Here is a 25,962-nt window from a genome sequence, read left to right as displayed (position 1 = left end):
AGGTGCGTACTTTAGCTGCTACAAAGCAAAGTTAATGGACGGCCAAGCTAAATCAATAGAGTAGGGGCAATAAGAACAAGAACAATTCCTTGGAGACATCTTTATTTCACCCATTCTATGACTTTTTTTATAAAAAATTTTGAGCAACCTAGTACACCTTCTCATTATTGCTGCTGTGTGCCTAATTTATTAAGTGATTTGGATACTTTTTGCACCACACCCAACAAGGGGTTGTGGCTTAGCCGAATAGTAAACTTTTCTTAGGGTGTGGCAAACTGCACCAAAATTTTGACACAAATAAACTTGTCTAAAGTAAGCCAATCAGGAGGTGGTGTAAAATGAGACAAAAATGTGTATGGATGCGCCAAGTTTATTATCCAGCATGGACCACTTTGAATAATTTGATGCACCTGACACGGAAATCTGTATTCCAAGCAAAACATCCGTCTTCACAGGTGATTTGAATAAAAGGAAAATGCATTTAGAATAAAAGTTACAATTAAAAGAGATAGATAAAGATAAAATATAAAAGGTGTGTACCTGACCCCTATGAACATGGGAGAGGGATCTGACGTGTTGCAAAGAGGTGCAGTATTAAAATAAAAATTCTGTCTCGAAGCCATAAAGTTTACGCTCACGCCAAGCCCGAATACTTCAACAATTCAAGGGAAAGAATAACAATTGTTAGTTTGCAAGGATGATTCTAGCACAGGAGGCTTGGAGATGCCTCATTTCTGTGAGAATATCTTATCTATATTACAATATCTTACAGAACATTCTAAGAATATCTTCAGGCTCAGCCTTGGTTTCTTTTAGCTGAAACAAAACATGATTTTATAAATCTGATATATAGGTGACATATCACAAGTATTATAACATATTGGCAAATGATGGATTATAATAGCTGTATTGATTATTTTATTTATCACATCTAGTCTCGTTGTAATTCTATTTTATTAAAAAAGGTTGTCCCTTTTCTGTGACTTTTAACCCATGTACTTACTCTGCCTGGGTCCAGTACTGCCTCTCCATGACGTCAAGTTGACTGTGCTGCAGCCAATCACTGAGCTCAGTGGCTCGTGCTGTTTACATAGGCTGAACTCCGTGATTGACTGCAGGAATGTCGATATGACATCATCACCACTGCAACAGATCAACAAATACTGGAGCCATGACGGAAAGGCAACAATAGCCAAGAAAAAAGCCTGTGAACTAAAAATAAGGGAAAGGGGACAACCCCTATACGGCAATATTAATAAACCTACCCTATTATTTTGAATGGACACTGTGTGCCTTTCATACACATTAGAAAAAAGTTACACAAACCCAAAAATGCCATTGAACCAGCTGACTATCTTATTTGTAACATCTTTGCCGATTCCTGTCCCCTCTGTTTCTGCTTCGTCTGCTGTGTGCCTCTGCCTTTTTGTTGCTGGCGACACGTGACAGCAAGAGTCCTGTTTTATTCCTGGGACTTTTATTGCCACTAAATCAGGAAGTTATGGGGTCAATTCTTGCCCCCATAGGGCTAACAGTTATTTAAACCCTTAAAGCTTTGACTTCTACTTCCAGTCAATAAGTTTGGCTTACCTAGTCTAGCCCTATTTCTTGTTCTTGTCGTGTATTACTGCTTTATCTCGTTTTGTGAACTAGGCTTGTATTTTGACCACCCATTTGTTTGTTTTTTATTTTGTCCTTGACGTGACTTCTTGTTCTCGACCCAGTGTGTCAACCCTTCTTTCCTCCAGCTTGCTCCACCGGTCAGCAACTGGCCCCAGCCCAGGTGTCCCTGAATAAGTCCAGATCCCAGGAGAAAAAGGGTGAGGACCAGGACAAACTCTGGGATCTGACAAATGGAGTGGCTGGCACTAAGCCTGTCGGTAAAATTTCTATTAACAGCTGCCACAAAGTGTGCAACCATGACACTTATGTGTTTACTGGAGCCTACCAACTCTCAATAGATGGCGCCCCTCATTCAGTAACCTTACCTTTTCAGCCAGTGCTGTTCTCTCATGCTGATCCCCACACATCCATGAATACCAAACTTACCAATAAAACCTTATACGTGTTTTGAAGAATAATATATTTCTTAGATAATTAACATGGGGTCACATTCTAGCAAAACTATATGCAAATTCATAATGAAGCAGGTAAATTATTCCTGAAATATGCGTAGTGATCATTATTTGACACTTATGTGGTATCTAACCCAAATAATCATTAACCTTGAACCTGATTTTAGGATTTCATTCACACTATTTGCATAAATTAACTGTTCTAGTAGTTACTTGCGAAAAGGAATGCAAATTAGTAGTTTTCCCATGTCTATGCAAATACATAATTAATCTTTCCCAGGGTGAATAAAAGGGAAAAAACACATTAACTTACAAAAAATTAGTTTTTCATCATAATTATTCATTTGGGGAATCAATAAGACTTGCTGTTTGCTAACCAGTGGCCCCAATATGCTCTACGTTTCTGAAGTCACAGCTAGTGGTTGACACATGGGTAGAAGGTCTAGTAGGCCATGTTGATATGAGGCACCAGCACCTCTGGTCCTGGCTGATACTGAGTAAGGTGATGACTGGGAATCAACATTGGATTATGAATTTATTAATTGATAATATTAGAGATGCAATTTATAGGTGTAAGGGCTTTCCCTGCCAATGTTTTTCTTGAAAAATTTGTCACTCTCTTAAATCTGTTTTCCACAACATTTTTGCCAAACCAAGTGTATATAGACCCAACTGTTAAAGCCTCACTGATTTAACTAACATGTATGGTTTATTCAACACATACAGTAGCATGTCCTAAATGTTTCTAATGTCAAAACTCCTTTATAATTAAAAACAAATCCTACAGTTTTCTACTTTGGTAATCACCAATTTAATTTTGATCTCTAACATATGAAACTGATTTCAAGGGGCCGAACGCTAATAATATAAAAGTTTTGGTGGTATATTACTACCTCAAAATACATTAGGGTGATTTATCCTTTGGCCAACAGCTATCTTCCCCGACTTCACCCTACACAAGAACACTTGGCTTGAGCCAAGTGTTCTTGTGCATGGGGAAGTCGGGGAAGATAGCTGTTGCCCCATGCACAAGAATACTTGACTCGGTGCATCAGGTCACCAAGCCAAGTGTTCTTGTGTAGGGTGAAGTCGGGGAAGATAGCTGTTGGCCAAAGGATAAATCAGCCAATAGTTAACTAATGTATTTCGAGGTAGTAATATACCACCGAAACTTTATCTTATTAGCATTCGGCCCCTTAGAATCTTAGTTCCCTCAGAGAGCCACTGCTAGACTCTTGTGCTAGCGTCTTATCTTCCCAGGAACAAAAAGATCTGTCATTGGAAGTCAAATGTACAGGCTTCTTCTCACTCCTGACATAATCTGCTGGGAAACAGTCGGCAGACCCCTTGATAAACATTAAACTGTTGTCTTATCCACCAATAATGGTGGGTTCAGCTAACTTCAGTCTAATGTGTATGGGGACCTTTACTTGCAAATGCATCAGATCCTGGAGCCTGAGGAGGCCGAAAAGCCTTGTTGCATAAATACCACATTATGGTTGGGGGCTAAGGTTAAAGGAAACTTGACAGCCTATATATGCCACCCAATCCATGGACAGCATGTAGTATGATTTCAGCCATGCAAGTCTGAATCTGAAAAGCTGCTACATTTCAGAGAAAAACATGCTTAGGGGACTAAGCAGTCAAGTTCCCTTAGATAGATTTTGCCTTTAAAGTAAAGATCTCCAAATCACACCTCTGCACAAACGACAGTGATTCTCATCCAGAAGTGCTAATTATTATGCATTTGGATACAATTACATCTTTATTCTATGTTTATGTTTCTGCAACCCTAGGAAAGGAATACACAGCGTGACGTGGTTCTATAACAAATCATGGTAACATATTGGAATCACTGAAACTTTACAGTTTCTTTACAGAAAAAAAAAATTGCAGTTGACTATGCAACCATCATCATACAACCATGGTCATACCTGAATTATATCATAACTAGCAGCCTATAAGTTACCCTACAGCCATAGCCTTACGCCTCATACACATTATCACAGATCAACCTTTGTTCAGCCCCCAATATGGTTTCGATAGAGTGCCGTACTGTACTGAACTCCCAATTTCGCACAAAAGCCTATATTGGGTTCTAGGAAAGAATGACTTCTTAAATTTGACATTCCCATCACAGACCATAACACTTTCCATAAATTTGTTATAGGTGTTAGAGGGGATGTTCAAATTCACTTTTCTTTTAACATCTGAAGAAGTCCTCTACAAGGAGAGAATGTTGCCGATGCAAGCCCACCTCTCCATTCATTCTTCATCTTGATGCGGCAGCCACCTCATGAGGGGAGATGGGATGGAAAGACCCCCTTCTTGATAGAGTTGTGGGTCCATTGAAACTTCAGATATGCCATAAATGTCTGAGTTGAGCATACCCCTTTAGTATGGGGTCAAACATAGCACAATTTTGTATCTGACAAATTGTAATAACCATTGGCTGCCATATTAAGGTGGTAGATGCTTTGCAATATGCTTATTTCCATGAGGCTGTGAAGGAACATTAAATCTTTTCCGCTTTATTTTATTATGTGTGATGTTTCTCCAATTTTAGATTTAATGCAATTATTATAATTGGTATTTTCTTACACAAAGGTGAAGTCTGTAATCAATTAGATAAGTTGGGGCTGACAGGCAGAATCTGAATTTATTGCAGTTCAATATTCTGATCTGTCTAAGACTGTAGAAGAAAGGATGAAATCACAGAGGAAATGCGATCAGAGGGCAACAGCAATGAAACGTTATAGATATTGCCCAACTCACATTAAATAGGAATAAAGGACATGTTGATTTATTCCTTGATTGATTTTGCTCTGAAAATGTCTCTTATTAATAAATTGTGCAATTGATGACTGTTTAATTTAAAGGAAAGGAAACCACAAATGAGTCTCTGGGGGATGTTGTATTAGTCATAAATAAATAATGGGCAATGGAAAAAGATAAAATACACAAAATAGCCCTTCCCATATCCTGAAAAAAGTAATCAGCGTTGATCAATCCAGTTTTATTGAAAGTTTCCCTCAACTAAAGGATGTTTATAAGTTGTCCAGTTTGGAAACTGTAGAATTCTCAGGAATTTCTATCAATCTAAGGATTCAATCAGGTTAGTCCAATAAGTCTTTGGATTTCAATTGAAAGTTGTATTTTGCGAAAGTACGTATGAGGTTTTCTACTTTTAAAAATCCTCAGATTACAGTTCCCCCAAACCATTATTTCCACTCCTCTGAGACCTTCAGCTATTAATAGTGGATAGAAATGCAAGTCTTTTGTCTATTTTCCTTGTGGAATATAGAAAACACCCTGAGCCAAGAGTTCAATGCGTGAAGATCTTGTCTTCTGCTAGCTCCAATCCCTTAAATCCTGTGACAGCGACTTCTGTAAAACTTTAAAGGGAACCTGTAGACTGATTAATTCTACCCGATCCACAGGCAGCATGAATCAAAGATTGGCATTATTATTGCAGACAGGTTTATTTTACTCTTAAATCTATTCCTGGGTGGAATTTAGATGAGGGAAGCATATATAAATGTATATGGATCTTTAAGAGTAAATGCTGGACAGACATACTGTATGCTTGTGAACTCACTGAAGAAAGATGCATCAGGTCCTAAAAATCAATTCTTAATGAAAAATTGGTGTAAAAATCAATACCTTAGATTGCCACACATAGAGAATCCCACCATAATCCCTTAGTGACCAATTTTTCCAATCTGACATGTGTCACTTTCTGTGGCAATGGCTCTGGAAAGTTTCTGTGTATCCGAGCAATTTTGAGATTGTTTTTTGTGACTATTCTGATAATGGTAAATTTAGGTCAATATGTTTTGCATTTATTTATAAAAATATTGGAAATTTGACAAAAAATTCTAAAAAAAAAATTAGCAATTTTCAAACTTTGAATGATTATCCCTTTAATCCAGATAGTCATACCACACAACATAGTTAATAAATAACATTTACCTCATGTCGGCTTTACGTCAGCACCATTTGTAACATGTTTTTATTTTGTTAGGATGTTGGAAGCTTTAAAAAGGTAGCAGCAATTTTTCATTTTTTTTCAAGGAAATTTAGAAAACTTATTTTTATAGAGACCTATTCAGTTTGGAAGTGACTTTGGGGGTCCCGCATATTGGAAAACCCCCCAAAGTGATACCATTTTACAAACAGCGCCCCTCAACATATTCAAAACTGCTGTCAGGTAGTTTATTAACTCTACAGTAATTAACACAAAGTGGAATGACAGGAATGAAAAATTACATTTTTACCACAAAGTCAATGTAAAAGCTTAAAGAGATAGTCGCATCTTTAAGATGTTATCCTAATATGTAGTAGGTGTAATAATAGTAATATTAGCAAATACCTCCAATTAGAAATGTAGTACAGTTCTTCTGATTCGCTATGTCGCTTTCTTCATGTGCAGGGCATTGCAGTAGCTTAGGTATCCATGGTATCGACCACTGACGTAGTGACAGTTAGTTAGTTCTTATTGGTCGTAACCATGGATACCTAAGCTACTGCAATGCCCTGCACATGGAGGACGTGATATAGATAAACAGAAGAACTATAACACATTTCTAATTGATGCTATTTGCTAATATTATTATTACACCTACTACATACTGGGATCTTGTAGATGGGAATACCCCTTTAATGCAAAGTGGAATGACAGGAAAGAAAAATGTTTTTACCATTTAGCATCTGAACAGGTCACTATAGCCGGCAGACTCTAAGGCCGTTATTTGGCCATGAACTGCCATGGCAAACATCAGGACCACACAATCATGATCTCAGGGTGCCGATGGGGTTAAAGAGGGGGCCCCTACACTCTGTTAACCATCGATGCCATAGTCACTATTGACAGCAGAATCTAAAGGGTAAAAAGGCAATGGTCGGTGCCAACACCAATCGTGGCTGATGCAGAAGGGTGTCAGCCGTACTTTACAGCTGACGCATTTTCACCAGTTAGTGGCGCTATAAACTTATATCTCAGGTCAGTTTTAAGTCATATTGGTGGTCACTAATGTTATATAATCACTCTGACCTTAACTGTAAAGGTTAAACCCCAAAATATGGTGGCAAATTAAGCCCTTAAACATTTTAGATTGACTGGTCATCTTGCAAAAAAAAAAAAATCAATACATCAATCAATGGGCAGCTATAGGATGAAGGGTCATAGCAGGGATAGGTAGCCATGGAGGACTGGGTTTCCCCAGTAGAAAGTTTCTATTCATTCTTATAACTAAAGAGGAAATTATAAAAAAACAAAACAAAAAAAAAGTAATGGTTGGGGAATGGTCACAGTATATTTTAAAGCGCATCATTTCTTAAAATTCTGTAGTGTTCTGTCCTTCCATTATTCATTCTGGAAATCTCAATTTGGGGTCTCCATTTAACCTTGTCTACAGAGCGAATTTGATAATGCCCTGATTGGATAGTGTCAGAACGTGTAAGGAGACGCCTCCATCTGGTAACGCCCAATCAGTAGTTAATTTATTCAAACATTCCCAGGAGGAATAACATAAGGACATATGTGTCACGCAAGATGTAGGAAAGACTAAGGGCAAAACAAAGGGAAGGGGGAAAAGGGGGCCCAGACTCTAAGGAAAGGGGTTAGTGGAGACCTCCAAGGCTGAGCTTATATCACCCTCTCTCCCCTAACATCCCTATATTGGTCCCGCACCAATCGCCACACAGGAACCTCGCCCTGTCTTTCCCTGGCGTTTGGCCCTGGCTAGGGAAGGGAGGGGATGAGCGCTAGTTGATCCCCACTGACAACTAAAGACAACTAGGGGGAACAAACAAGGGATGATAGCTTAGCTTTACTCGACTTCAGAGAGATGAACACACGTCCTCTTAGCTAAAGAGAGGAAGAAGTACTGCACTTGCTACAAGCCTTCACGAGGAGTCATGTGAGTATCGCCGGCACCTCCCTCTAGCAAACAGCAGGTTTTTATACACCCAGGCCAGAGTGTTAATTAGCAAGAGGAAGGTAGCCGCTGGGTCCTAGAGAGACAACTTCTAAGGTGTCTGTAATGCCAAACAAAGAGATCTCCTGCAACCAACTGCAGTGCGACTGTCTGTCACTTCTGACACCCCCGTGACTATATGCTCCAGGATTGTCGTTTTTAGAAGATGAAAGTATTTACTATAACAGAAATTTTAAGAGTGGTGACTGGTCCTCTTTAAATATTAATGAATCTATTGTGCAGCTACATAGTCCTTTAAGCCACGGTCATGCACACAAACATGGGATACAACCAGACGCCACAATGTGCCCTGACGTTTATTATGCAGACACTGAAACAGCTTAATGCCTTTATGTTGCCGTTTCACAAAATGTATCAGTCTAAGTGTTCTCAATGGTAATTGTGATTCTTATCAGCCATTGGCTTTACGAGCCCTGCATTACCTGATGAAATATGAAGAATGCCGGCATGCATTATTTATTGTGGATTTATGAACGGGCTATTGAATGTAACCCAGTCAGATGATTTATTTGTGTCGCTCTTCAGTGTCTGGTTTACTAGTCAACATTCAAGTTGAATTGTCCCTTTTATCGGATTGTTTTTTCACATTTCCACAGCCTTTATATGAATCAGCAATTTTTCAATGGAAGACGATGAGTATAACTCACCCAGATCTGCAGCTTGATTCTTTTTTCATTTTTGAAGACAGTCTTCACCTTGAAATCTATCCCAACCGTGCTCACAAAAGCGGACGTGAACGAGTCATCGGCATAGCGAAACAAGAAGGACGTTTTGCCAACGCTGCTGTTTCCGATGATGAGTAATTTGAACATATAGTCAAAGTTCTGATCAGACGTGTCTTTCTGTCCATATTTGGAGTCCTGTACAGACGCCATCTGGAAAATAAAGAGTTGTACTTATTACTATGAGGTCTTCTTTTTGTAAACGCTGTATCCTTTGATTGTTTTCTATATTTTTTGGAAGCCTCAATTAGACATGTTTAGCTATACAATTTTGCCATTTTTCTTTTTGGTGTGATTGCATCGACCTAATTGTTGGTCAGGACAAATTCACTGCGCTACAAAACTTTTTTTTTTCCAGCAAAGAATTTTTGTTTATGCACCTAAGATATGGCCCTCTATTCCATGTATATAAACCTAGTTTTATTAGCCAACTATGTGTGGTCCTCAAGAAGACGACCACAGAGAAGAGTTGAGAACCACAACCAGTTGGTTAACAAGAATAGATTTACAGAGAGATTGATATCTCAGGAACTGGGAGATGTAAGAAGAAAAGAAAAGCAATGCTTGATTCAGGAGAAGAGAACATCAGTAAAAAAAAAACATATTTCTGGCAAATCACAGGTCATTTAAGAAAATCATGTAAAATATCTCCAGAAATATAGTGTTCGATGGAACTGTTTTGATAACCTATGAATGGTAGCTCTTTTGCTTAAAAATGATATTTGTATAGCAAAGTCTAGAGAGCAGTCTCAGCAGACCAAGAATGCTATTACCACCAAGCACAAGCAATCTAAAGGGTGCAAGACCATCTCTAAAGACCTTGGAATTTTTCTTCTCTTGGAATAGTTAAGATCCTTCCAGGACATGGTGGAAAGAGGAGAATTGATGAGTGAACTCTACAAAAATTAGTTGAGAATATGGCAAAGAAACCACATGTAACATCCAAAACACTTCAGCCTGGGCTGGAGACATCTGGAGTGATGGTTTTAACCAACAGCATAGTGAAAAAATTGAGCAAAACAGGGCTCTATGGATGGAGGGCAAGATGGACCCTAATGCTTAAAAAAAGAAATATAAAAGTTTATAAATATCATAATCACTCTATCAATAGAATAGGTCAATAATATCAGATTGGTGGAGATCCATCACCAGTACCCCCACCATCAGTTGTTAGGTCCAAAATATACACAGTACATGTAGCCAGAAAACTACAGCTCAGAACACTGTGCACTGGCTGCTCTTGAGTACTGTAACTCTGCAAGACCTGCTAAAAACTGATTGTGAGGATGTCAGGTGTCCGTACCTCTACCCATCTGATATTAAAGGGAACTTGTCATTTTAAAAAAATGCTATTAACCTAATGGGGTTAACAGTGTCTGAACCTGCCCGGCGCCGGCACTTTGAGCCTGGATGCCAGGAGGAAATTAACTTTGTTAACCCCACTGCAGCATTTGGTGTTCAGTCATGGAGGTGGTGCCAGTGCGGGTTCAGTTGCCGCTCCCTGTATATAGAGCAGTAGCTGTAACCGCGATCTCTCCATTGACTGACAGCCAGCACTAATGCTGGGCCGATATCAGTCAGTGAGCAGGCGCGTTTACAGCCGCCGCTCTCTATATACAGAGCAGTGACTGAACCCCCGCCATTGCCACTCTTATGACTGAATGCCAAACGCTCCTGGGAGGAATAAAGTTAATTTCCTCCTGGCATCGGGGCTCAAAGTGCAGTCGCCGGGCAGGTTCAGACGCTATTAACCTGCAGATTATCAGCAGGTTAATAGCATTTTTTCACAAGACAGATTCCCTTTAAAGACCTATCCTAAAGATTGGTCAATAATGTAGTCCTGGACAACCACTTTAAGTTCTCCTTGGTGCTTTTTAAATGTAATTCATTACCTTACACCATTTGTACTATAGCTATAAACCTTGGTAAGGGTCTAATGACTTTAAATGACAAGAATTCTAGATCTCTCATTCCTATAAATACAATATTTGTTCAAAAATCAATACAGATTGCAATCCGTTATAATACACTAAAAATAATTATTGATGGAACCAAATGAGACATAATCAGAATCGCATCACATCCAAATGTTGACGTGTATCTATTTCCTGGAATGGTCTTGACTTATGATAAACAACATGTGTCATAATATCGGATGACTTGTACATTGATAGTAATAGAGTTACTCAAGAAGGAAAACACATAGCGAGTTGGAAATACCACACGACCAGTAAAGCACTAAATTATGGAAGCAATGAAAAACATAAATGTGTAATATGATTTTATTATGTGCTGAAGTGGACAAATATGAGGAGGATATGAAAATGTAAACCATACGCTAGAACAAGTATTGACAGAGAGATGGAGGGAACATGTTACAATACTCAAAGGGGTGAGATATTGATCCTGTTTCCAACATGTAGAAGTACTTTCACCATGTTCAAAATAGTGCAATAATGGCAGAGGCCTCCCCCCAGCCCTTGAACTGTTCGCACTCCCTGAGTCCCTTACAGGAGTCCAGTATTTAAATTTAAGTAAAATATTGATGCAATTATATTTTCACTTTGACCACAGTTTTTTTTTATTTTTTGACAATTTCAAAAATAAAGTTATATGTTGTAATATTTTTTGTTATATTTTTTAAGTAACATTTTATTACACTAAATCTATTCTTAAGCCTAACAGTAGACCTAAATCTAACTCTATCCCTAGCCCTAGATTTAACTCTATCCCTAGATCTAACCCTATCCCTAGCCCTAGATCTAACTCTATCCCTAGCCCTAGATCTAACCCTATCCCTATCCCTAGATCTATCCCTTGATCTAACTCTATCCCTAGATCTAACTCTATCCCTAGCCCTAGCCCTAACTCTAGCCCTAGCCCTAGATCTAACTCTATCCCTAGCTCTAGATCTAACTCTATCCCCAAGTCTAACCCTAGCTCTAGATCTAACTCTATCCCTATTCCTAAGCCTAACCCAATCCATAGAGGGTAGAAAAAGCTTAAAACTCTAACAGCCGCTCTTAATAATGAATGAAGACAGTATTTACACTGCACTTGATTCAATACTGTCTTCATTCATTAGCTGCTATTCTTCTGTCATCTTGTTTTCTGCTTATGCAGAGTACAACAGATGAATTTGTTGCCGGCTGTTGCACTTTGCAACATTATGCTGAGCTTTGTCTTTTAGGTCACTGCCTATGCAGTCAATTACATCTCACCTGATACGCTCTACATAGCTCCAGGTGGGTATTTATTGCGCCGCTCCAAGAAGAAATGGTTCCTGTAGATGTTGATTACTTGATAGTGAAGTCAGCGTGGGAGATGCGGAGGTCTGGCAAAATTTGCAGCCCCATAGACTTTGGCAACTGCCCTCTTCCTGGCCCAACCCCCCCACACAGAGCTGGGTTTAGACAAAGCGTGGCTCTCGGCAAAAATTATATGTGAGGCACCAAATGCTAACATATTGCACCATCACACATACATTAGCTGATTTCAGACCGTTAGACGAGCACAATCAACAATATTCAAGTCATTCAGCGCTTGTTTACCGGCCTATTACACCGGCTGAAGAAGTATGATGGGGGCAGAACGACCACCAATTCTGCCCCATACAACATCATGGTTTTGTAGCACATTTCCTGTTTATTCCGGGCGATGTGCTGCTGAGAACAAGGATTTTTGTTCCAGAATGAAAATCTTGATTATTAGTTGGGTGATTGAACACATTACATGCATACTGAAAGTACCACACACACTGCATATTGCACATTGCATGTTACACACAGTACACTGTTACACACACTGCATGTTCCACACTGCACATTACACATACTGCATGTTATACACAAGTACACAAAGATACAGAGCAAAACGACATAAGAAGCTCTCTTCTGTTTAGTTATATACACACACTGCGTGTTACACATACTGAAGAGGACTTCCCAGGCTCTGCTCTATTCAGTTCCTCCAGGCACACACATGCTCCATGTTGCACATACACAAGCACACACATACTACATGTTGCACATACACACACAATGCATCTTACACACACTCCATGATACAGAAACAGTGTGCTATACATACACACACTTTAGAGGACATACCAGTCTCCTTCCTCGTCTTCAGCTCCTCCATACTCACACAGGCTGAAGGACATTTGGTCAAATGACCAAGATGCCACCAAAGGCCCTTCCACAATTATAATCCCCAAAACGGCATTGGTGATGCAGGACTGGAATTACTAGTGCAGTTTCTGGCTTGTAAGGACTGTGGGCTCTTGTAGGGATGGAATCATTTGATAGAGAGGACTTTCTCCATTTTGGTAAATTATTGTATCTCCCATGAAATAGCAATTCTGGATCATGGATCTCAGAGCTCTACATTGCTTGGCAATTCCTCCTAGAAATATATGAACAAATTGACAACTGGGTGTTACCAGTTGTAGATGTGTCCCTTCATGGTTTGGCGCTGTCCAATCATACTGATAGTGTCAGACTAGATAGTAATACACCCCTTTGACAAGGAATATGGTAACACCCAGTTGTCAACTGATTGATTTCTAGTAGGGATAACAGAGGAAAGGCACAGACCAGAGTTGTGAAAAAAAGATGGTCCAGAATTGTCATTTTATGAGGAGTAAAAGTATTTTACTAAAATAGACAAATATAAATAAAACACAAGGTGCACCAGAAGGTAGCATACAAGGAACAGTGTTATACGTTCCTAGCGTAAAGGGGTCTTCTCACCTGTTTGTTGTGCGTACTTAGGCACAACACTTGTGTAGGCGTATGACAATGCTATAGATCTCAGTAGATGAAGACCATCAAAATAGCACAGCATGAATTGTATGAAAACAACACACTGGAGTAAGATGCGCTGCCCGCAGGAAGTCAGGAACGTTCAGATATACTAAGGTGGATCAAATATTTTTTCCAGGATGATGTGTTTCAAGAACAGTTCACTTCATCAGGTCCAGGAAACCATGCAAAAAAGAAACCTGTACTACAATAGATTCTCAAAAACCCATAAAAACCTTCAAATTCTCTATAAACATTTTCAGTACTGAGGAAATCAGATTGTTAGAAAAAGGTCTGTCCTTTTGTCCCTTTATGCCAAGTAAGAACTTTGACTCGCATCTGCAATTAATCCTACATACAATAGGTGCTCAATTGCTCATACATTGAAAAATGTTCCTTTTTGGGTCCTACTGACCTAAAAAAATCTGATAAAAAAAATAACATGCACAGAAATAGAGACATTTTAATCACTTTTTATTGCATTTTTTTTTTTTTTTTTTTGCATAATGACTAAAAAACAGAAATTCTGGCACTTACATTTTTTTGCTTTATGGTGTTTTACCATGTGAGTTAAATAAATTTGTATTTTGATAAATCAGACTTTTTTACAGAAATAAATATGTCTAGATATCAAATATGTCCTTTTTATTTATTTTTTTTCTAGAATTTTTTAAATGTAGAAAATTGGGGAGTGATATGAATTTCTATATTCTGTTATATTTGTTATATTTTTAACAATTTTTTTTTAAATCCCATTAGAGACAAAACCTTCAATTGGTTTGTTATGTGAGACCATTCTTACTTAGCAGCTCTTTGCTTCTCTCATACAGGGTGGTTTTGAAAGGGAGACCCCTATTTTCAAGGTCCAGGGGGAATGGAAAAGTTCTTATGAATCAGTTCTAATGGAAAAACCCTTTAAAGGGAATCTGTCAGCAGATTTTTGTTATGAAATCTGACAGCAGAATGATGTACGGGCTGAGACCCTGATTCTAGTGACGTGTCACTTACTAGGTTATGTTGCTGTTTCAACAAAATCAGTGTTTTATCAGCAAATTATCAATGGAGGACTAGGTGCCTCATGTATCCTAGTCCAACCAAGCCCCCAGTACTGAATGGCAGTGTGGCGCCCTGCTGCGCATTGGTGCCACAGATCCAAGAGGGGTGCATGGACGGATTCCTCCACAAGAGGCCCTCATAGCATTCACACACCTCCACCTTCCACCTCAGACCACCAGAGGGAGCCCGTTAGGGATATAAATAGGGAAGGTGGAGCTAGGCAGCTCAGTCTGAAGTCTGAAGTCTGGAGTCGCAGTCTAGTGTCTACAGTCTGCTGCAGCCAGAGAGGTTGTCAGGTCAGTTCAGACTCAGAGAGCTCGAGTTAGTGAGCCTAGGGCATGCCGACGCCAAAAGAGCGGTGAAGAGTAGCGAGGCCTACTGGCCGTGTGAAGCCTAGTGAGGGCCCCGAGCGTGGCCGAAGGCGAGTGGAGTAAGCAAGCAACATAGGGGGCAGAGGAGCTTAACCAGCTCACCCCAAAACCATTTACCGGACACCGGGTCCGCGTCTGCAGGGATCCCTTACATCCAGCAGAAATAACCGGAACCCCTGGAGAACTATATGTCCCAGGAACACCAAGAGCTGATTACGTACCAGGGTCAGGAGTCACGGAGGCCCAAGAGACCAGGGAGTGTGATCTCCAACAGAAGGCCCTACCACGAGGTCAGCAGGTGCAAGACAGAGACCAAGTTAGGCCTAGCTCCAGGCAGGTCAAAAACTTATCAAGGAAAGGCAAGGAACAGGAGGCCCCACACCCGCTCACTGGGGAGAGTCCTGATATGCACCCTTCACCCTGAAGTACCCTGGACCGTGCCAGAAACACCACCAGTAAAGGTACTGACGTGAACTCCGGTGTGCGGGCCTGTTCTTCTATTCTTCCTCTGACCCGGCTGGGTCCCCTCTGTCCGGCATCCCTTCACCTACGCTGCCCTGAGGCCCCGCTCCACCTGTGGGGAGCCGCACCAACTAAGCTGCCTGAACACCGGCCTCAGAGGACTGTCGCAGCGCTGGTGATCCTCACCAGACACCACAGGTGGCGTCACGAACATTCTCTATCCCATACAACTTCCCCCCTTCCTTTTTAAGAGTGACCCCAGGGTACGGGCCCAGGAGCCGACCACCGCGACATCCCCCAAGGTCAGGCAACAACAATGCCCGGGCGCCGAGTCGTCCCCATCCCCTGGGCGCGTCATCAGCTTTTGTACACAGAAAGCTGCCAATCAGTGTTGTGGGTGGGATTATACACAGCACTGCATACAGAGGTCTGCTAGATCTGCAGCAGAGAAAGCAGGGATTGTATCAAAATGACAGCAAGCAGACCAGCAAGTGACATAGTGCTGGAATCAGGGTCGCTGTCCCTACAACATGCTGTTCTCAAATTACATTGCAAAAACCTGGTAACAGATTCCCTTTAAGCAATTGTGAGAAGCACTAAATCCATCCCGGTTAGTAATGTGTATTTCTTTATAATAGGTTAACTTGTTCTAAATTCATATAAATGACTTTAAGCTGCACACAGGAAACAATCTAGAAATTTGGACAATGTAATTTCAGAGTGTATCCATAACATACAGCCCAGCATATCCTTATCTGACAGCTTTATCGTCTGACTATAAGACATCTTCCTTTATAAGAGCAGTTCTCCTACTTAAGACGTAACAAGAAAATCTATTCAGCTACTGAAAATGATGTTTTACATAAATGTATTTGGTTCTGCTTCAAACCATCATGAATTCAGCAGCCAGGTTCATCTTTGGTCTAGCGGTTATACTGACGCCTCTGTTCTCCCACTCATAACTCGTTACCTTCTACTGGAAGGCTCAGCACAGTGCTGCGCCATCAAACATCTCTTCCCACATCTCCGGCTACCAAACTTCTTGTCTTCTTGGCCTAGCCAATGTCTTCTGACTCCCACCCTACTTTATTATTTCTTCTCATTCACGTCTGTAGGACTTCTCCTGTGCTGCAGCCATCCATCCTGTAGAACGCAGCACCCTGACTCTACAAGGAGACCTATGCCACATAACCGTGACCCAAACTCAACCAGGGCTGGTCACAAATATCTACACTCCATTCTGTCCTTAACCAGCTACCCTTATTGTATTGTCTTGGCTTACACAGGTCCATGTAACTTCTTCTATTTTGCATCTCGGTGTGCATATCATGGCTGTCGGCAGCACATTTCCCCATGTAAACATTATACAACAGGAGACTTAAAAAATTATAGTATTGGAGGCTTCAAAAATATTCTGGGAGAACTGGTGGAAGGTCAATCTATTGAACGCCCATTTTCTCTACATTATTTACACAGGAAAATACGCTGACAGATTATATGATCAGGGGTAACAAATTCTCTATTAAATGTCACCTGCTTAATCCATCAGGACTCACTAAACTAGACAACTGACTGGGTCCGTACACCCCCGAGTACTACAGGAATTTACCATGATAGACAAACCACATTTTCTAAGAGATGCTATCCTGGAGTATACAATTAAAATAACCTCATGACCCAGCATCAACATGGGTTTATGAGGGATCGGTCCCGACAAACAAATCTGATCAGCTTCTAAGAGGAGGTCAGATCCAGACTCGGACCAAGGTAACGTCATGATAGTCCTTCATAAAATTAGAGCAATTCGACTACGGAAAATATGTGTAATGCAATAAAAACAGGCTCAGTGATCGTAAACAATCAGCTACCCAATCCCTCCCACTGCCCGGGATTGACAGGTCTCTGGTTATGTGCACATTTAGGCAGAAACCTGTCAATCCAAAGCAGCGGGAGGGGAAAAGCCACCAGGAACCCACCTGTCCAACTAGTCTCCAGCGTTGCTCGGTCCCCAGCGGATTTTAAACTATGTTTTTCTCAGACTCGCCACAGCGTTTCATAGTCATCATACCTGGCTGAGATCATACTCCCAGTGCCTTATAAATGCTGCCCATGGATAGGGCATGTATCAGCTGTCAGGTTCACTTTAATGGAAGAAACCTTGATTTGGATACAACAGGGGTTAATATAATTTTTTTTTTAAATCAGGTCTCATTAAGACATCCATTTTTCATGTACAGGTTCTGTGTTCTTCACAAATAGAATACAGTATACATTCATATTTTATGGGTTCACATTTTTTCGCAGACCGTGTTTCCTCAAGAAAATCACGGAGACGTCCGTTTTGATCCAAGTCATGGATCAAAATTACCCATACAATTCTAGGGGTCTGTAAAAATCACGAACGGCACACAGGCGCCAACCATGTATAATTTAATTTCAATACTGCAATGGGCAGGAAAATCTTTGTGATTTCTTTTTTTTTTTTGCATACAAGAAAATCACTGATGAAACATTGATGATAAATACTGAAACACTGATGAAAATCAGATCGAAAATACTGCTGAAAATCACTGATGTCTGAATGAGGCCTAACTTTGTGCCATAAAGTTGTACTAAATTCTTTGCACATTTTTCGGTGCATCGTGTTACATCTTAAGCCATGCCTATTTTCAGCATAGCTATGACCCGTTGTTGGACAGTTTATATTATACATGTATATTATACATGTATATTATACACTCATCAGAAGAGCTTTAAACTAGAACAATGTGGGAAGGGAAGCAAAAGGCCAGAAAAAGCCATACAGCTGACAAATACTATTGAGATCTCTGCTACTGGAAATGGAAAAGAAGAACAAAGACAAAACAATTTAAATAATAAAAATATGGGAGGAAGAGAAACCAATCACAAACTAAAATGTTTTTATACAAATGCACAAAGCATGGGCAACAAACAAGGAGAATTGGAACTACTAATGCAGGAAAAGGAATATGATGTCATTGGAATCACTGAAACTTGGTGGGAAGATACACATGATTGGAATAAAAGGCTAAAAGGATACAACTTATTTGCAAGAAACAGACTTGATAAACGAGGAGGAGGTGTTGCATTGTATGTTAGAAAAGCGTATATCTGCACAGAGATTGAAGCTTCAGAGACTGGGAGTTCTGTGGAAACTGTTTGGGTAAGAATACAAGGAGAGAACAACGGAAAGGACACCATTGTAGGCATTTACTACAGGCCACCTGGGCAAGCTGAAGATATGGATGAACTCTTTATGTATCAAATGACCAAGTTCTCCAAAAAATATGACGTAGTGGTCATGTGAGATTTCAACTATCCAGACATTTGTTGGGAATCTCTCTCAAGTAAAACTAACAGGTCAAGCAAATTCTTATCCTCTCTTGCTGACAACTTTATCTTCCAAAAGGTAGGGGAGAAAACAAGGGGATCTGCTACTTTGGATCTAATCCTTATAAACAGGGAGGAAATGGTTGAGGAGGTAAAGGTGGCTGGGACCCTAGGAGGCAGCGATCATTCTATTATAGAATTTTGGATAGCTAGAGGAGGAAGACATGTGAAGACTCAAACTTCAAGGTTAGATTTTAGAAAGGCAGATTTTAAGAGACTCAGAAAGAGAATAGGAGGGATCCAATGGCTGGATGTCCTTAAGGACAAAAATGTCCAGGAAGGATGGGAAATTTTTAAAAAGGAGATTCTCAAAGCACAATCGTTAACAATCCCGAAAAGTAGGAAGAATGGGAAGCATTTAAGGAAACCAGGATGGATGAACACAGAACTTAAACACATGCTAAAAAGAAAGAAAGAAATGTTTATTAAATGGAAAGAGGGAGGCATATCTAAAGAAGATTATAATGCAGTCTGCAGATCCTGCAGGGCACGTATCAGGGTAGCTAAAGCTGACAATGAATTAAGGCTTGCAAGAGATGTCAAAAGCAATAAAAAAGGATTTTGGGGGTATGTCAAAAGTAAAAGAAAAGTCAAAGATGCTATAGGATTTTTACAGGATGAAAATGGAGAAATGGTAAGAGAGGATGTGGAGAAGGCCGAACTTTTTAATTCCTATTTTGCATCTGTTTTCTCTCAGAAAGAAAATGTAACATCAACTGATCTTCACTGTCCTTTTAAAGGAATAGAGGAATCCAAGTTATCTGTAAACAGAAAGATTGTGAGGGAATATTTAGCTAACATAAATGAGTTCAAGTCTCCAGGTCCAGATGAATTACACCCCAGAGTACTGAAGGAGATCGTAGAAGAAATTTTAGAACCACTCTCCATAATCTTTGAAAATTCTTGGAGAACAGGAGAAGTCCCAAAAGACTGGAGAAGAGCAAATGTTGTTCCTATCTTCAAAAAGGGGAAGAAGGTGGACCCAGGGAACTATAGGCCGGTGAGTCTGACTTCTATACCAGGAAAGATCTTTGAACAAATTATTAAACAACATGTATGTAAGTACATGGATAAGAATGAAGTGATTAACCAGAGTCAGCATGGGTTTGTAACTAACAAGTCATGTCAGACTAACTTAATTTCCTTCTATGACAGAATCACTGACTGGGTGGATCAGGGAAATGCTGTAGATATAGTATATCTTGACTTCAGCAAAGCATTTGACAAAGTATCTCACACCATCCTTATTGAAAAAATGACCAAGTATGCAATGGACCAGGCAACTGTTAGGTGGATTCATAACTGGCTTAGTGATCGGACTCAAAGGGTGGTTGTAAATGGCTTCACATCCAGCTGGATGAATGTCTCAAGTGGGGTACCACAGGGCTCTGTCCTGGGACCTGTATTGTTCAACATCTTTATCAATGATTTAGATGAAGGAATTGAGGGTAAACTGATTAAATTTGCTGATGACACAAAGCTAGGAGGGATAGCTAATACTAGAGAAGAGAGAGAGAGGATTCAAAAAGACCTAAATAAACTGGAGCAGTGGGCTGCAACCAACAGAATGGTTTTTAACAGGGAAAAATGCAAAGTACTACATCTGGGCAATAAAAATGAAAAAAGCATATACAGAATGGGAGGAATAGAGCTAAGCAACAGTACATGTGAAAAAGACTTAGGTATACTAATAGATCATAGACTGAACATGAGTCAACAGTGTGATGCAGCAGCAAAAAAGGCAAATACAATTCTGGGATGTATTAACAGAAGCATACAGTCTAGATCACGTGAAGTCATTATCGGTCTTTACTCCTCTTTGGTCAGACCTCATCTGGAATACTGTGTACAGTTTTGGGCACCACATTTTAAAAAAGACATAGACAAACTGGAGCAAGTTCAGAGAAGAGCGATCAGAATGGTGACTGGTCTGCAAACCATGTCCTATGAGGAACGGTTGCAGGATTTGGGAATGTTTAGCTTGCAAAAAAGAAGACTGAGAGGAGACTTAATAGCTGTCTACAAATATGTCAAGGGCTGTCACATTGTAGAAGGATCATATTTATTCTCATTTGCACAAGGAAAGACTAGAAGCAATGGGATGAAACTAAATGGGAGGAGACACAGATTAGATATTAGAAAAAACTTTTTGACAGTTAGGGTTATTAATGAGTGGAACAGGCTGCCATGAGAGGTGGTGAGTTCCCCTTCAATGGACGTCTTCAAACAGAGGCTGGACAGACATCTGTCTGAGATGATCTAGTGAATCCTGCTTTGAGCAGGGGGTTGGACCAGATGACCCAGGAGGTCCCTTCCAACTCTACCATTCTATGATATATGTGTGTGTGTGTGTGTGTGTGTGTGTGTGTGTGTGTGTGTGTGTGTGTGTGTGTGTGTGTGTGTGTGTGTGTAATATATACAGTATATTGCAGTGTATATATAAAGTTCTGAAAAAGTGTTTTCCCCCTTCCTGATTTCTTATTCTTTTGCATGTTTGTTGCACTTAAAAGTTACAGATTACAAAACAATTTAAATATTAGATAAAGATAACACCAGTAACCACGGAATGCAGTTTTTAAATGAAGGTCTTTATTTTTAAGGGAAAAAGAAATCCAAACCTACAGGGCCCTGTGTGAAAAAAGTGATTTCTCCCTAAATCTAATAACTGACTGGTCCAGCAACAACTGCAATCAAGCGTTAGCGATAACTGGCAATGAATCTTTTACAACACTCTGGAGGAATTTTCGCCCAATCATCCTTGCAAAATTGTTGTAATTCTGCCACATTGGAGGGTTTCTAAACATGAATCTCTTTTTAAGGTCATGCCACAGCATCTCAAACGGAAAAAGGTCAGGACTTTGACTAGGCTACTCCAAAGTCTTAATTTTTTCTTTTCTTAAGCCACTCAGAAGTGGACTGGTGTGTTTTGGATCATTGCCCTGCTGCATAACCCAAGTGCGCTTCAGTTTGAGGTCACAAACAGATGAATTTTGTTTTGTGATCTGAAACATTTTCCGTGAGTGTGACAAACATGCAAAAGAATAAGAAATAAGGAAAGGGGCAAACACTTTTTCATACCACTGTATACACAGTACTGTAATATATATATATATTTATATTACACACAGTGGGGAAATAAAGTATTTGATACACTGCTGATTTTGCAAGTTTTCCCACCTACGAAGAATGGCGAGGTCTGTGATTTTTATCGTAGCTACACTTCAACTGCAAGAGACAGAATCTTAGAAAAAAATCCAGAAAAATCACAATGTATGATTTTTACATAATTAATTTGCATTTTATTGCATGATATAACTGTTTGATACAAGATAAAAACAGAACTTAATATTTGGTACAGAAACCTTTGTTTGCAATTACAGAGGTCAGACGTTTCCTGTAGTTCTTGACCAAGTTTGCACACACTGCAGCAGGGATTTTGGCCCACTCCTCCATGCAGATCATCTCCAGATCTTTCAGGTTTTGAGGCTGTTGCTCAGCAACATTGAGTTTCAGCTCCTTACAAAGATTTTCTATTGGGTTCAGGTCTAGAGACTGGCTAGGCCACTCCAAGACCTTCAAATGCTTCTTACAGAGCCACTCCTTGGTTGCCCTGGCTGTGTGTTTTGGGTCATTGTCATGCTGGAAGACCCAGCCACGACCCATCTTCAATGCTCTTACTGAGGGAAGGAGGTTGTTGGCCTAATCTCGCGATACATGACCCCATGCATCCTCCTTTCAATAAGGTGCAGTCGTCCTGTCCCCTTTGCAGAAAAGCACCCCCAAAGTATAATGTTTGCCCCCATCATGCTTTACGGTTAGGACAGTGTTCTTGGGGTTGTACTCATCCTTCTTTTTCCTCCAAACACGGCGAGTGTAGTCTCATTTGACCACATGACCCTCTCCCATGCCTCTCCTGGATCATCCAGATGGTTACTGGCGAACTTCAAATGGGCCTGGACATGTGCTGGCATGAGCACGGGGACTTTGATTAATCAATGACAGCATAGTGTATTACTAACTTGAGTGTCACGACACATCTGTCGGGTGACCAGGGACCAGGGGCTCCTACCCTGTCCCTAACACTAGGGGTCGCCCTAGCTTGCCCTCTATTCCCCAGGATATCTCTGAAGGTGAGGGCGCCGGGGCCTCCAGCCTCACCCTAACTCCAGAGTAAGCCCTCCGTCTGTTCGCTCCCCCCACCCAAAGAAGGGGGCACTACTGTGCACCATAGTACACCAACCCGACAAACATGGTTACACAGACAGGGGTAAACAGAAAACTCCAGGCACACGAAAAATTCACTCACATACAGTACAGACCAAAAGTTTGGACACACCTCATTTAAAGATTTTTCTGTATTTTCATGACTATGAAAATTGTACATTCACACTGAAGGCATCAAAACTATGAATTAACACATGTGGAATTATATACTTAACAAAAAAGTGTGAAACAACTGAAAATATGTCTTATATTCTAGGTTCTTCAAACTAGCCACCTTTTGCTTTGATGACTGCTTTGCACACTCTTGGCATTCTCTTGATGAGATTCAAGAGGTAGTCACTGGAAATGGTTTTCTCTTCACAGGTGTGCCCTGTCAGGTTTAATAAGTGGGATTTCTTGCCTTATAAATGGGGTTGGGACCATCAGTTGTGTTGTGCAGTAGTCAGGTGGATACACAGCTGATAGTCCTACTGAATAGACTGTTAGCTGCTTATAAAGGGAAAAGGAGTGGCTAACCGAGCTCAGCTGTGAGCACAAGGAATTTCAACATGACCGCTTAACCCCTGTTCTGCCGAAAGAAATAAACACACATTTAAAATGACGGAGAAGTGTTTCTTCTCGGAGCTGGAGTTGGAGCCATTCGACGTTGAGGACTTCTGGCTCCAAACTATCGTGGTAACCCTGTGACATTGAGACTCTGGTCCCAGCTCTCTGGGTCATTGACCAGGTCCTCCCATGTAGTTCTGGGCCGGTTCCTGACCTTTCTCAGAATCATCCTTATCCCACGATGCAAGATCTTGCTTGGGCCCCAGACCGAGTAAGATTGACAGTCATCTTGTGTTTCTAACATTTTTTAATAATTACGCCAACAGTTGTTGCCTTCTCAACAAGTTGCTTGCCTATTGTCCTGTAGCCCACCCCAGCCTTGTGCGGTTCTACAATTTTGTCCCTGGTGTCATTAGACAGGGTTAGAGTGTGATCGATTGAGTGTGTGGACAAGTGTCTTTTATACAGCTAACGAGTTCAAACAGGTGCAATTAATACAAGTAATTGCAGAGTAGGAAGGTGTAGCACCCTGAGGATTCGGCTGCTACAGGGGTATTGCACCTCAACCCAGAGGTGTGATATTCCACTCCCGGGTAAGGATGGAGTGTGGAGCTGAGCTCGGTAGGCTGCATGCACTACACACATCCCATTTCCGGAGGGCAGACCAACGGTACTCCCACTTAGAAATGTGCAGGTACGACCGAGTCTGTCCTTGGCTGGAGTGGGAGGGGGGTGGACCATCCCAGTAGTGTAGGGGCAGATAGGGGGAGCAGTCTGGGTAGTGCTAGGAGCTCATTGGGTGCTGGTCACCTGAGCTCACACATAGAGGGAGTATTTAAGGTGGGCACCATCAAAGATCAGGGTCAGTCTGTCAGAGTCAGTAAGAAGCAGAGGTCCAGATGAGCCTGCAGAGAGAGAGTGGAGCAGAGAAGGAAAGACCCAGAGAGGGAAAAAGAAAGGACTCTGAGAACCCAAATTCAATCCCCGGGTGAAGAGTCGGCAATAGGGTACCGGATCCCAAACTGGTGGGGGCAAAAGCACACCCTAGCCAGAGACCGGAGGCCGTGGGCAGCGTCTGCCACGGCCACCCACCACATCCACCCCGAAGGCAAACCACGTGGAGGGTCAGGGAACCCAAGGCCAAGGGTCTCCCAACAGAAGGCCCGAGGGAGCTGGACCTAGGTGGATCACTAGTGGGGACGGCCAGAGGAAAGGACAGAAGGAGAGCTCAGGGTCACGCTCCGGACTTGTTTGGGGGTTTGCTGAATCCAGGACCTGGTGGACGCAGCACGGCTCGGGTGGTCACTTGAAGCTGGAGTGACCGGAACATCAGCAGTGAGTAAATACCCTAAACTGCACAACCCGACTCTGTCTTCACTTAACATCTATGCTGCACCACCACAACCCCCATCCTCTGCACCTGACCCCCTGAGGCTATACCCCACCCGTTGGGGGTTATACTACCAAAAGCTGCACCAACACCATCAGCCTCAGCGGACCCTGCTGCAGCGGCGGCCATAGTGACCGCAATACAACGGGTGGCGTAGTCGACATTAAGAACTTTATAACATCTGTAGGACTGCCACATACTCTGAGCTTGACACCCTGGGCACGGACCGGGTCACAGCCACTCGGAGACTACAACCCCCATCTGATCCGGCTCCGGGTATTCCCCTAAAGAATATGGCCCAGGGGGTGCGTCAAAGGCTTCTTAAAGAAAAACTAACAGGTCTGTGAAAATAGGCTGATACAAAAGTTTTGGCACCTTGCATGGTTAATACCCAATAGCATCCCCTTTTGAAAGTATCACAGCTTGTAAACATTTTTTGTAGCCAGCCAAGAGTCTTTCAGCTCGTGTTTGAGGGATTTTCCTCCATACTTCCTTGCAAAAAATGTTCAGTTATGTGAGATTCCTGGGTCGTCTTGCATGCACTGCTATTTTGAGGTCTAGCCACAAATTTTCAATGATGTTCAGATCAGGGGACTGTGAGGACCATTGTAAATCCTTCAGCTTGCGCCTTTTGAGGTAGTCTATTGTGGATTTTGACGTGTGTTTAGGATCATTATCCATTTGCAGAAGCCATCCTCTTTTCAACTTCAGCTTTTTTACAGATGGTGTTATGTTTGCATCAAGAATTTGTTGAAATTTCATTGAATCCTTTCTTCCCTCTACCCGTGAAATGTTCCTTGTGCCATTGGCAACAACACAACCCGAAAGCATGATTGATACACTCCCATGCTTAATGGTTGGTGAGATGTTCTTTTCCTGAAATTCTGCATTTTACGAGCAGCTC

General features: G+C 41.2%; 1 protein-coding gene across 2 annotated transcripts in view; it reads right to left on the bottom strand.

Annotated features, from left to right (window-relative positions):
- Positions 1–25,962, bottom strand: part of RAB3C (RAB3C, member RAS oncogene family) — a 212,632-nt gene that overhangs the window by 172,245 nt on the left and 14,425 nt on the right. For both annotated transcript variants that reach the window (XM_073680278.1, XM_073680277.1), the window contains exon 2: positions 8,722–8,949. In XM_073680278.1, coding sequence (XP_073536379.1) covers positions 8,722–8,949 — 228 coding nt within the window. The remainder of the gene's footprint in view (positions 1–8,721; positions 8,950–25,962) is intronic.

The sequence above is a fragment of the Phyllobates terribilis genome, unplaced genomic scaffold (genome assembly GCF_046119375.1).
Source record: "Phyllobates terribilis strain yellow unplaced genomic scaffold, ASM4611937v1 Scaffold_1__5_contigs__length_1240528914, whole genome shotgun sequence".
Taxonomy (NCBI): Eukaryota; Metazoa; Chordata; class Amphibia; order Anura; family Dendrobatidae; genus Phyllobates; species Phyllobates terribilis.
This window is presented reverse-complemented; position numbering and strand designations above follow the sequence as displayed.